Raw genomic sequence first — 14395 nt, forward strand, 5'->3', positions numbered from 1 at the left:
TTTTCTTAAATTTAACATCGGTTTAGTGAATTTAAGTCAATATGCCTTTTCCAAACTATTATGATTGAAGTACATTTTCTAAGTAGTTTTACATTAAAATACCACGAAGATTTTGCTAGCGCATTTTTTTTAACGTACTGTGCATTTTTCTATTGAGGAAAAACTTGAGTAATCCTTTGAGTTCTGTGTGTGTGTGTGTGTGTTTATACTAGGCCTTGATTTGTGATGTTGTGTCGCCGTGCATAACGGGAAGCGGAAGTGAAAAAGAAAGCGAAAAGAGCAGCGGAGGAAAGGCAAGTGTCCTCGGACGGAGGGACGAAGATTGAACGTATAGTAAATAAAAGTTTCACGTTTCCCGAGGGTGCAGAGGTGATACCCCGGAGGGGGGGCTGGGACGAACATCATAAGGCGACCGAGCGTGATGGTTTATTGATGTGTTATTTTGGGAATGCCGAACACCGGACGTGGACTCAGTGAGCGAGCGCGCGCGAAAAACCGACCGCATCATCCGAGAGTTGTGCCATCATCAACATCACCATCATCACCATCACTGTCATCAACAACATCATCGTACCACGTGCGTCATTATGGTGTAGTCACAGCGTCGTAAAAGCAGAAGGAAATCAGAGTGCAAAGCCAGTATCGGTTGCCCGGAGCCAGGCCGGAACTGGTGGGGATCGACATATTTGTTAGTTGCTGGTGTCAACCGGAGTCCTTTCCTGGTCCGTTGTGTCGATACGCGCTAATTGGCACGATTGGTGAGAACACGGATTTAGTTGCGGGGGGAAAGAAACGATCCCGACGAGTGTAAACACACACACACACACAGAATATAACACCTCGAGCGCAAAACTCAGAGGAACGTCGCCCGGTGTTCGAGTAAACAAAATTAAACAAAATAAAACCATTAAAATACGCTATCGTAAGGGAGATTAGTGGTGTCCATCGGGTCTATCTCTAAGGTCTTCGCACTACAGGAGCGGTTAATGTGAGCGTGATCTGTTTTGTGTGTGTGTGTGTGTGCGTGTGTGTGCACGTGCGCGTGTGTTTGACATTAACGTCGGGTGCACAAACAGCCTATCATCTTCGTCGCAGGGTCGAGTTTCGTCCGCCCTGACATTGTCCCGCAGCGAAGGAAAACCGCCCAAGGAAAACCCTACCCGGCTAATCGGACGTAACGTTTATAGGATCACCGGGGATAACCGGACACGTCTCGACGATGGATAAACAGCGGGGACTTATTTTCGTAACCGGATTAACGCTTCTTTTCCTGCAAGGTAATTTTAACGCCGATGAAACCGACTTCACGCTCTAGGAATTCAGCGGATAGTTTCAGGGGTGAAAGGGCGAAAGCAACCTTACATTCCTTGGGAAGTGTGGATTTTTTTTTCAACAAATCGGGGGTGACTGAACCGACCAAGCCACGTCCGTGAAAAACTTATCGGTTTTTTTCTGATAGTTTTTTAATTAGACCTTGAACCACAAATTAATTTGTTTTCGACCAAAACGTGTCACAGCTGAATGTTGGTACGATAAATCAGAAAATGAGTTTCATGTATTTGGGAAAGCATATTGTATGGCTTATTTGCGTCATTTTTCAACCTTGAATTTTTTTTTTGTTTTATTTATCACATTTGTTCAGCTCAAGTTTATTGAATGTTTTCTTATTTCGATCTGAAGCATTGGAATGCCTCTGATGTGTTTTTAAAGAAGAAATCTAATACTTTTGGCGTTTATGCTCTGTTATGCAAAGTGATAAAAAGTTAGCTGTAGATAACACTAGACTAGATTGCAAACAACGTCCAATTTGACCGCGACGAAATTTACGACTTTAATATCTCGAAACGGCTGAATATTTAAACAAAGCTATTCTTTAAATCCATAGCTACATCTAAAACATTTCCTGTTCGATCAGTTCCCGAGAACCAGAGTGCTTTTTATCGGTCATTTTGACTGATTATTACACGTTATAGCTTCGCTGTTTTTTAGATTTTTCAAATCTGTAAAAGGGTACTTTTTAGTATGTTTATTGAATATTGTTGGCGTTATTTATTTTTGGATGGCCTCTCTATTATTCCGCTAGCTGCTGATGTGAAGCAAAACAGAGAACTTTATTTCTTTTATACATTTATTTTATTTTATTTTATACATTTATTAAAATAAATCCGTAAAAAGTGTGCGTATATTTATTGTATGATATAGATCCATAAAAATATACGAATCAACATTTAAATAATAAAAACGTGTTTTTGCAACTACACGACCTAAATTCGACCTCAAAGATCCATAGTCATGCTTATCGCATAACCCATCGAAACACTCGCGTGCGGAATAATGGAACAAAGCGCAAAACAGGAACCAATCTATGGAAAATTTAATTCACAACTTCAAGCGCCATAATTTGTGGCGCTATTTGTCATCTTAACAATATCAAATTATGTTTTACAGGTGACTTTATGTATGAACTTTTTAGCACACACTTTTTATTTTATATTTTGAAAATATAAAAGTTGAAAAAGAATTCAAATTCGGTTCATTTCGATCTTTTTTGCTTTACACCGACCTACAGGAATGACCAAGAGGTGTACCAAAAAATCAAAACTGCCAACCGATAACCAACAAATATACTTAAAAGTAGCCGTTTACGGATTTGAAATACCGCAGTTATAGCGTGGTAAAAGAGTGTTCAAAATGACAGCAAAAATGCATTTTGTCATGATTTCAAAGCAATGTATTCTAGTATGCAGAAAGATAAGTTCACCTCGGTTATGATGTTTGAAATTTATGTATGATAAACAGTTTTGTGTTTGTTTTCGTGTGTATTCAACAGCTTGTGATGGAAGCAACATTTAAGGGAATGCTAATTTTTGCATTGCAAAAAATTGGTTTAGAAGTATTCTTCGTAAATAGAAACAAGGCTCTGTTTCTCTCTACTTGGAATTTGTTAACCCATTTTCTCGTTACACATCTGGTATAAGTTAGTTTGATGCATGTTAGAAGGAAATTGTAATAATGTAACTGTAATGTAATGATTGTAACTCAAGCCGATGGCGATTTATAGTTTATGTTTATGAACATCCGAATGAAATACTCCGAATCCGAATGAAAAAAAAACGGTGTTGGAGCTCAAACGACTATTCAATGAGAGTTGGTTGCAAGTGCTAATTAGTTCAGCTATGGTTTTGTAGCTTGAATGTTGGCAAGTTCAACGGTGTGATAATTAACATTTACCTTTGAACATCTAGTTGTTCTGTTCACGTTGGAAGATTTTCCAGGATGAAGTCATGGTAGAACAATCGACCCGTGTCTTGTGTTGAGTAAAATGTTAAACAAAAAATCTATTTTTATCTTTCAACGTCACCTTTAAATTAGTCCCTCCACACGGGTACAACCGCAGAATATAATTTAATTTTCAAATTTGTAATTACATATTACATTTTATGAGAACTTATACAATAATCAATGGAACAATTCAAAGAACTGTTTGCATCAAGTTCGAATCATATATTGTCTTTTTTATTTATACTTATATACAAAAACTAGGACCAAAAAGAATAAAAAACTAAGATCCAATCAAAAGGTATCTTGGTGTTGCATTGACACATCAACGAAATCCCCGAAGGCTAAAATTAAAATATTTCACAACAATTTTCATACAAAACTATCAAATATTTATGCTAATTGCTTAACTTTTCCTTGAATTTGAATCACTTTATTTTTCCGGAATCGCTGTTGCAAAAAAAAAAAACCTAGTATAAATAACAGGTTACACGCTCCTGTCAAAGGCAAGATGAAATGTTTGCTCTGGAATAAACTTGAAGTCAATTTTGTCTTCATCTATGAGAAAAACCCTCTGATATACAGATTCCAAATCTGACCTGCCCTCAGAATCCTTCGATATGGTACGATGGTACGGAACGGATTTTGTTTCTACCTAAAAATAACACGCCAAAGTTGGTTTTGAACCCACGTTTAAGAGTAAGAAGTTATTTATTTGAACAATTTTCATACCTAGACTTGCTTAATGTTTCGTTGAAAGTTACATAAATATACATACGGATGCCATTTGGAGGCAAAATAGATTCCTTCACAATGTTAGTCCATTTGTTTGTCTTGTAAACAAACATACAACCATTAAATATTTTCCTCGAGTGTTGTTAGTTAAAATGTGCCACATTAAAGGCATATACATTTTTCGAAGAGCCACTATAGAATTCTAATTGTATACCATAAAAATAAATGCGGTTTACGAGAATCTTTGTACATTCGATGATTCTACTACTAAACCGAGCAATTTGACTGTGATCATAAAATTATGAAATAAATTATGCAAGAAACGGGCTACTTCTTTAAATGATTAACATAATTTCCATCATCACGTATGTTTATTTTTCATACTATTTCCATCCTCACGGAATTAAACGCGTTCAGCAAAAAGAAGTGGAAATTTTGCTCTATTTCTCGAAAAAAATTTGCACACACTTTTCACAAACTGCCCCCCCTGTTTTCTTGACTTTACATTTGCTGTAGAAGCGTGCGTTCTTCGAGTGTGTTTGACCGGAAGATGGTTTGGAATTGTCGTTTGCGAAGCTTATTTTTAGAAAATTCCCCGCACTGTGAACTGTGCTACGATCGGTAGATTCGCCCGATCAGGGCATGGAGAACTCCAACGGCATTGAGGCCTCCCTAAATGGCCTCTCGAAGCAGCTCAATTTATTCATTGGACTGGTATGCTGTTCACTCCCGATTCGAGACTACTTTTGCGACAAATGCGACTCCCACGAGGTAAATCGATTCCGCATGCACTCGTATTTGTAGATTGCATCGGGGATCTGGCAAATCTTGAGCCGCGCGATGCAGTCGGGTGGATGAGTTGCCCTTCGATCTAGGAAGTGATAAATTACCTTTGCTTCGCCAGCACTCCCGGTCATCATTGTTGGCAAACGTATATTTACATGTAACGCATTGCATGTAATTGCATGAGCCGAACCCATTTTTCTCGCCGAGCGCTTTTCCAATCGCCCCTTTTGCATCGGTACAAAGCCCGTGGAAAATTGTTCAAACGTGCCATAATAACTCATCGTCACCTTGAGGCGTTACGTAAAGTCGCTAAATGTTCCTGCCTCAGCTACACAAACTTAATGTTGTGTGTACTATTGCCTTTGTGTGCGAGTTGATGACTTTTCGAACAGAAGCAACAGATCCTCGGTATGGCCGTTGGAGAAGCGTTGGAAAACGATGTACACTTGAACACCGGCCAACGGCGTAGTCGTTTTCCCGTCAGAGCGACCGGAAAATTCGCTCAAACCATCTGCTAGCCAGTGATTGCTCACTTTTCCTTCGCCCTCGCTAAGTTCCCGCCGACCGCAAGGAAACGAGGGTTGGTCCGATCGGTAAAAACCAACCGTTCTACGTCAATCATTTTCGATGTGAAATTTATTACACTTTCCGTTTATCTTGCTGTCGTTGTAGGATTGAACATGTGGCCTGGATGTGCTGGAACATAATTAAAGAGGGTGTGCGTTCGCGTGACCTTAATATACCGACCGACGAAGGAGCGAATTGTTGCCGGAAGAAACCCCTTTGCCGTTCCATTAGCGATATTTTGCTCACTTCGCCCATTTTATGGTGTCATTTCCGTATCCACCTGCATTTGGCGCTGAATATTGTAGGCTGTAAAAATATCTTGCCCTTTTCTAGCCCGAGCTGGATATTTCTGAAGCGACGAATGCAGAGCACAAAATAGTACCTGAAGCGAAATGGAAACTGTTGGCCAACATTTGCTTCAAGCGTGTCTTTTTATGGCATCGTCCTAGTTTTAGATTTCCTCGTTAGCAATAAGCATCTGAATCATTGTATGAAACGGTCCACGAGCTGTTTGTTCTTATACGATAATTATAATCTATATTGATAAGAAAATTTAATTTTGAAACTCAAAATAGCTAAAATTTGCCTTCATGGAAGAAGATATATCATCTTAATGGAGCTACCTGGTCTTTTACTATCTTTCTTGTTAATGTTAATTGTTGACCAAATTTTTAACATTTGAATTCTGAAAATTTTGGAAAAATTTGATAAATAGGATATTCAATCTCATTCAACAGTGGATTTGATCTTGTTTGCGATTCGAACCCACGCTTTTGAGAGAGTAACACATTAATCTAACGATTATTGATTTATTCAAACGGTAATCCCTGTCGAGGGGAATGTTAAATTTTCATGAACCTAACGTCGAAACCATGTTTATTCCCCTTTTTGATGTGACGATACGGCGATATAATATTGAAAACGATTTCGATCGACCGTGTGTAATAATTTCTCTTTCTAAAGTTGTTGCGTACTCTTCTGCCACTACCTAGCGAAACTTTTCACTTCGTATCAACTCGACGTGTTATTGCGTTTGATTTATGGTTCGCTCGTAACACTCGGTTGATTATTTGTCCATCCATTAGTAGCTCTCTATCCGGATGTTGTTGGCTTGCTGAATAATACCGTTCGTAGGCACTCTTTTGGTGTCAGAGAGGGGGTAATGTTTTTACAACTATTCTAACCAAAGTTCACAGCTTGGCCAGTTGCGCGATGCTTACCGATTTGGTTTGAATAGTTGTTACGCTATTTTCGTCTGCTGCAGCGGCTCCGACTCAGTGTCAGTCTTCAAACCGGTTATGAGGCAACACATTTTTAATGGATATGAATTTCTAGACATACATCGTTAGGGATAGTTGTTGAATCATTTGACATGAGTTCTATTTGATTTATTATTGAAATTATGTCATTATGAAAATGCTATAATTGAGATCATTTATACATCAAATATTTTTCTAGAATAAGATACCGAGTATCTTTAGTTTTGTTTATTTAGAGTGTAAACTCAACGGACAGACAAAGTCCCAATGAGTAATTAAATCTATCTTAAACGCGACAAAACAAAATACATACTTCTTATACAAAATTTGGGTCCGTTGTCAGGCGCATCTTAAAAGTATTAATGTTATCACAAAAATTGAAGGCGTAGTAAGCTCTATTGAAAGTGTAGCTCATAGCGGTCATTGGAGCGAACTGGCCATAGCGCGTACTATTGGCGGTTGTTCTTAGGACTTCCGAGGTGCGGAGCTGTCTAGAGGGAGCATTAAAGTTAATTAGTTCCAGAAGATTGGGGGCGTCAATCTCACCCTGAATCAGTTTGCCAATAAAAAATCCTGGAAAAACTTACTCATTGTTTTTTCCACAATTTTTTTTTGAAGTGTAGGTGCTTTATAGATGGCGCGCAACATATTTGTTTATTCAACTGATTGGGATTTTTCAATTGACTATGATGTTTGAGCATATAAATCTATGGTAGGCCATTTAATTTACATGCTTTTTGACCACACTTGCTGTAGCCAGGCGATAGTTCTTTTCACTAGTGTCTGAGCTGAAGGATTACTAGAATCTTCCTCTAATGGTGCTGTGTTGCATCCTGTTCCTAGCCTCCACAGTATCATAGTGAAGCATATATTCCGTATTTTTCCGTGTATTACGACCCCCTTTTAGTTCAAGAATGTTAAAAGTTCGTTTAAGGGGGTCGTTATACACGGGTAGTAACTTTTCGATTCGATCATAGAGTGGAGGTTAAAACACGTATAACATTGTTACAACTGTAGAAAATTAGAAAAAAAATCAATTTGTTTCATAAACATTGAATATATTTTTTTGGAGGGTCGTTAACGGACGGAAAAATACGGTACTATGAGCATATAACTTTCGGTGTAGTTTCGTAGTATGGAAAAGATAATTGTACTAAAAACTTGAGTATTGCATATCTTTGTTTTCTTATTATTAATTTACGATTGATTATTGGAACTATCCAATCCATTTTCTTCATTACAAACTGCACATTTTCTAGCCAAAATAGATTGTTCAAGTATTGTTGCTACACCTAAACAATACTTGTATAATATGTAAATTACGTCCAATGTTTTTTTCATACACTTTTTTCATCGAGCTGTAGTGAATACGCCTTCTCTGCATATTTTAAAAATAATCTATGTACCGTAGATGTACCATATTTGGCGCAGTTAAGGAAATTCTGCATAAAAAAATTAATAACAAAAGCAATGTTCCGTCAAATCATACCATTTTTTGCACAGTGCTGGCCTAACTACCATAGAATATAAGAAAAATAAGTGAGAAACTCTTAAATTAATATTTCTTCATGTTTCAGAAACTCTTTGTGTGGTACATTATGTTCCTAACTTGGCGCACGATTTTTTCAATGTTCCTTATTTGGCGCGATGTGTTCCTAACTTGGCGCACTCAAAACAAATTGGATGTAGGTTCATGACATACAACAATTTTATTCAAAAGTCAACTTAAAACAATAGAAACACATTTGAACAGCAATTAAAAAATCAAATTGGCTTTTTTTGCCGGGGACTTTGGCTTATCTCGCGCAAATGAAACTATCTCTTCCCTAGCTTTTACAGTCTATCAAGAAAGTATCCGTACAGTCATCAATTTCAACTTTAAGCCTAGTTATCTCAGCGACTACGTGACCTAGGACAATTATTTAAACGACATCCCGTAGATAAACTTCTATTCTATCCAATGAGGTCTTAACATTTCAAAAAAGTTACTTGTAGGTCACTTTGCTCTAACGAAACCCCAAAAAAGGATCAAAATCGATGACAAAAAAGTATCCGTACATGACGAGTATTGATGATGTGCCATCCGTACATGATGTGCCAATATGGTGCAATCAATGCCACTTGCCTCAATAATAGCCTGTAAGTGCCAAGAAATAATTTCTACCAGTTTTCTTTTCGAAATATGCTGGAAATTTGACCCGATTCCATAATAGTTCTAAAGATGTCTACTAAGATCAGGATAATGTTCCGTTGATGGTAGATCTAGGCATCTTTCGACAAATGTTGTATAGAGATCGATTCCGGACACTTTTCGACTATCGTCAACACTTGTATGATCTCATAAAGTGGTCACTCTTGGACAATACATGACCTATTCTTAGGATCGTTATTTTACTCAGAGAGAACATTGTAGAACATCTAAACTTTTACCAAGGGTTGGCTTGTCCAAAGAATAAAATGGGCGAAGTAGACCATGTCCTACAGATGATTTATAATTAGTTCAATGTTTCCAGTTTGATTAATGGCCTCCGAGCACCATAACACATACTCTCAACTACTGTGTTTTATAGTTGGAACAACGTTGCTCATATTGATGATTGAGTTCGACGTTACGTCTCTATTGTTGTTCGTTTTTTTGGCCAAAATTGCTTAATTTTGTATGTATGAAGTCTGTATATAGTGTATAAAACACTGTGCCGACACGCCAATGGTATCAAAAGAAACGAAATCTTAGAAACGAATAATTTGCAACATACAATTATGCAATGTTATTGTTATTTCCAAAAATCCTTCTTAAGAGTTGTAATCCAAATCATATGATTGGTGATCTAGACACTTCGTTCGTCATGTTTGAGAACTCTAAGTATGGAGGACTTCATAGCTTTTCGAGCAATCACCCCCTCATAGCGATTGACTAACCACGAAAGATGTCTGTTTGCAGGGTTTAGTCTAGTTGTACCCTGGTTAATTCGACAAATTATAAGTTCCTGAGACTTAGCATGAGATTTGCCACAGAGTTCATCAACTTGCCATGTTAGGTTCCCTTGACATCACATGAAAAAGATAGCTCTCTATTGGTTGCAGCTGTATGCCAAGTTTCACTGGCCATTTCACGTTGAATGATGATATAAAATTGATGCCGCCATTCTTTTAGACCCTTAATAACTCGAAATAATAGCTAGGTTGATACTTTGACTACTAGAACCTCACCAAACCGGTGTTTTTGGTCAAGAAAGCCGGGTGTACGAATACTTTTTTGTCATCGATTTTGGGCCTTTTTTGGGGTTTCGTTAGAGCAAAGTGACCTACAAGTAACTTTTTTGAAATGTTAAGACCTCATTGGATAGAATAGAAGTTTATCTACGACATGTCGTTTAAATATTTGTGCTAGGTCACGTAGTCACTGAGATAACTAGGCTTAAAGTTGAAATTGATGACTGTACGGATACTTTCTTGTCAGACTGTATAATCTACATTCATCAAAGCCTTCTATGATTCAAAAATATCTAGCAGCGCAAACATTCATATTCTCCACGGAGAATAATTAGGAACATTGTGTGCCAAACTTGGCGCAAAATGTTGTCGCTTCAAATTAGCATAAATATCTCAAAAAGCACCGAATCTAACCACGATTCAGTGGAAATACTTACATTTTAACAGTTTCGGTTAAAAAAAACATTGATAATATTTGTTTTGCCTTTAAATTATTGGAAACAGTTGAACACACTCCTTAGCAGCGTTGCTAACGCGGGTAAAAAATGGCGCGCTTGTAGGATGGAATTTTTCATTTAATTAAATTTACATTCAATAACCAAAAATCAATCACATGTTTTGATGCGGAAGTATTGTACAAACATAAACAAATATTTGACTACATATTTTAGGCTGAAATGTTTTGGAAATAGTCTAATATCGAAGAAAATATTAGAAAGTGCGCCAAGTTTGGACCCGCGCCAAGTATGGTGCTTCTACGGTAGTTGCCATTCATTATTCAAATTTAATAAAAGATCAAAAGTTCCGCGATGAGGTGAAACACGTTTTTATGACTTTCTGAAAGAGCGTTTGTCTTTTTCTATGATAGATATTTGCCCTGTAGCAGCAGTTCCAGAATGTTCAAAATAGGCGGTTGCATAGGTGTAAACATATTCCTTATTTTAATAATAAAATTACCATGAACTTACGCAGGTATATTTAAAAACAGCCAACACCGCTTGTTGTTACCCAAATATGGTAAGCACAACGCTTTTAATTCCATAATGGTTTTTACAGCAAAAGAACATTGAAAAAATTAAGAGGAAAAATGATAAGGTGCTTAAACACCTTATAACACATTTCATTTGCTCCTGATAACTGATAATGGGCGAATTTGTCTGACTTTTATCTAGAAAGATAGGCTTCTCAACTTTCCAGATCTAAACCCAACTATTTTGATACTTGGTGCTATTAAATGTAAAAAAAACAGCAAAACGTGTCTATTTTCGCACAGGTCAATGCCGGATTCCCAATTTGAGAACAAATAGCGATGGAAGTCATGCTTGCCGCATAAATCGGGTTTGGAAAACATTGGAAGCTGTTAAAAATAAATAAAAACAGCATTAATAAAATAGTGCTATAATTGATTTGTAAAATATGGAAAAAATAAATCAATTCAGACTTAGTGTTATAAAATTACTGGTGCTTGAATTTGCAGGAGAATATATTGAATATCGTGTATAGTTGAAAGTCATTTGATATTATTATGTTTTTTAAACCAAAGTTATTAATGTTCCCTTCTGTTACATTGTTTTATATTGTACATTTCATTATTATGTTGTAATTCAATTAAACATGAATCTTGTTTTTCTTCGTTTTGTTTTTCAGTCGCTACCTGCCTTCAAATCAGCGACCTACGGGTACCGGCTTCCTTCATTGTGAATCGGGAAAATAGTGAAAGCAATCCACTAATCCTGGGCTGCGATTACGAAGTCGACGAAAGCGAAACGAAGGGTTTCGTGCTGAAATGGAAGCACAACGATCTGACGATCTACCAGTGGATCCCGACGAGGAACCCCGTTGTGTTTGTGAGTGAAGCTACTTTGACAACGGTGTAATTGTATTTATGAGTGATTGTGATTTTTTTTATTGGATCATTTCAGAGCTCTTTCAAAGGACACATTGACATAAACTACTCGGAGTCGGACGATCGGTTGCACAAATACAGCTCCCTGAAGATCATCAATCCCATGGCGAACTATACCGGAAACTACACCTGTCAGGTCCAAACGTACGCCGGTCTCGACACCAAGACGGCCCATCTGAACATCATCGTCCCCGAGACCGACTTTTCGTTGGGCTACCAGCGGGAAACCAATGGCAGCACGGTGGTGTTCTGCAATGTTGGAGAAATATATCCCCTGCCGGATGTTTCCTTGTTGTAAGTATGAAAATGACGGGATTGCTCTGAACATAGAAGCATAAAGATTTATTCCACTATTTGGATAATTTTTCAGCAATAGAACGGCATCTTAAAGGCCCTTCGTAATGAAAACTTTGCGTTGCGAAATAGCTTATTCTATTGTTTGAATCATTTCAGGATCGATGAACAAAAGGTATCGGACGTCGTTGTGAGCGAACAGGTTCAGGATTATACCGGTTACTACAACGTTAGTGTGCAGTACATACTGCCGGATCAGAACAAGAATATGGACATCGAGTGCGTGGTGACGATACCGACGACCGACTATAAGCTACAAACCAGTATGCCTTACGTTGGTAAGTCCGGCTCGAACTTTCACGTGTTTGATCATTTTCTGATTCCAATCCAAAATATTTCTTTCGCTTAGGTGGGGCCTTCCGTGTGAATGCGGCCATGCTCCAAGTGTTCGTGTTCACCATTACCACTGCAGTATTTGCGCGAATGCTGAGCATGTTCTAATAATGGCAGATAGAAGAAAGGCGCCGCTAGCCCTCTCTGGGACCCACCTTAAAGAATGCCTTTTAGCGTCAAGTAGATGAAACGTTTAGCCTAAATTTGTCTTCCCGTTACTTTCTCCCAAGCGATGCTACGACAGCGAGGACTGTTGCCATGTTGTTTTTCGCTCCTTGCAAGATCAACTGTTTACACTGTTCCATCTCATGGTACCGTCTAAGGATTGGCGATCCGTTCACGTCATGGGTCGTTTTGGTGATTTTTGCTTCTTATTGCGCTTATAGTATGTTTCGTCAAACGAAAAGCTGTGTGCCTTGGGCCGGTTGTTTTAGCACAACGAGATCCCGGAATGGAAGCGTGAATGCATGATTCAAATGTAAATGTATTTAAAGTATATTTTTAAAAAGTTTAAATTATTAACCTCTGTGGCACAAAACGGAACGTGGCCAAAAGAGCTATGTGAGCGGGAAAACCATTTGTTACAGCATAATTACGGTGAAATCTGGAATATAGGAATTAAGGAGAAAACCGTGTCATCGATCGGACTAGGTGTAAACGAATGCGACAGTACTGCGCTCGTGATGACAGATTGTGTTTGTAGTTAAATCTATTATCGTAATTACGACAGTGCGATGATAATTTTGTTGTACATTACATGTTACCGATTACAATAAACTAATCTATAACGAGACAAGAGTCATAAATTTGTATTTATTTCTCAGCCTATATATACCGCCTCAGCAATCCTCAGCGCCTTTGTCCCCTACTAGGCGCCTCCATTATGAAAGGCTATGCGTTGTATAACGTAATTTTTTTATTAATATACAGTGCGATGCAAATGTTTGGCCGCATTTATAAACTTTGTCGTGATCGTAACAGTTCGGTGCAACAAATCAAATATTATATGCATGCAGTAGTGAGATCCGTTGCCTTGCTTACACACACTAATAACAGTTTTCTAGCGTTGTTTACTTGGTAGTAGAATTATGATCATATTTCCTGCTTTAGTTGCTTTGCAATCGTTTAGACGCAGTCATTTTTATTGAGATTTTCTTTGAAAGCTCGCAAGATGGCTGAATATGTTATGCTTTTATATACCTCACCTGGTATTTATGTTGTATGCTGTGTTTCCTGGATTTCGCAAAAACAGTTAATTTGTCATGGTATGGGAAAGGCAAAACGCTTGAACGAGCTGCAGAATATCCAAATCCAAGTTTTGGTGGATACTGGTCTCAGTAATTGTGATTTTGCCCTGAAAATCAATAGATCTGAAAATGCTGTTTGGAATTATCTAAACAATCCGTAGCAGTATGGGATTAAGAAGCGAACAAAAGGGAATTGAACGAAACTAAAAGTTCAGGAAAAAGGACAAATTCGAGAGGAAACTACCAACAACCACATGAGTGGTCGCCAGATTATTGTCGAACTCGATCTTGCAGTGCACAAAAGTATCGTTGGTGGCGTTCTGAATGTGTGTCTAAACATGAAATGGACAAAACAAAAACCTAGAGTTACGCCAAAGCACAAATTAAACCAAATATGTCTTAGGACTGACAGCCTTCGATCTCGTGGTGGTGGTGTCCTCATCGCCTGTTCGTCCAATTACGTATCCTCATTGGTGCTGCACTCGTTCAACTCACTCGAACTCCTGTGGGTGCGTTTAAAGCTTGGGCGATCCTCGCTTTACGTTGGGGTTGTTTATATCCCCCCCACCATCAGATCCTCAGAAGCCGTTTGGGATGATCTGAATAGCTGCATCGAGCATATCCAAGCAACGATGGTAGATCGCGATATGCTGCTGCTGTTCGGTGATTTTAACTGCCCATCACTAGGCTGGCGCATTGCCCCATCCTCACCGACC

The 14395-nt window shown here is 38.2% G+C and overlaps 1 protein-coding gene across 1 annotated transcript; it reads left to right on the forward strand.

Moving 5' to 3' along the window:
- Positions 1–1219: 1219 nt before the first annotated feature.
- Positions 1220–12540, forward strand: LOC131288811 (uncharacterized). Its single transcript, XM_058317988.1, has 5 exons — positions 1220–1277; positions 11487–11686; positions 11762–12039; positions 12199–12377; positions 12449–12540. Exons 1-5 carry the CDS (start codon positions 1220–1222, stop codon positions 12538–12540), a joined length of 807 nt encoding a protein of 268 aa, XP_058173971.1.
- Positions 12541–14395: the final 1855 nt, after the last annotated feature.

The sequence above is a fragment of the Anopheles ziemanni genome, chromosome 3, assembly GCF_943734765.1.
Source record: "Anopheles ziemanni chromosome 3, idAnoZiCoDA_A2_x.2, whole genome shotgun sequence".
Classification (NCBI taxonomy): domain Eukaryota; kingdom Metazoa; phylum Arthropoda; class Insecta; order Diptera; family Culicidae; genus Anopheles; species Anopheles ziemanni.

Bases quoted from the DNA above. Each gene is read 5' to 3' on its own strand.
- LOC131288811 (XM_058317988.1), top strand. From the start codon at position 1,220: ATGGATAAACAGCGGGGACTTATTTTCGTAACCGGATTAACGCTTCTT. The intron at 11,687-11,761 runs GTGAGTGAAGCT...GGATCATTTCAG, and splicing joins CGAGGAACCCCGTTGTGTTT to AGCTCTTTCAAAGGACACAT. The intron at 12,378-12,448 runs GTAAGTCCGGCT...TCTTTCGCTTAG, and splicing joins AACCAGTATGCCTTACGTTG to GTGGGGCCTTCCGTGTGAAT.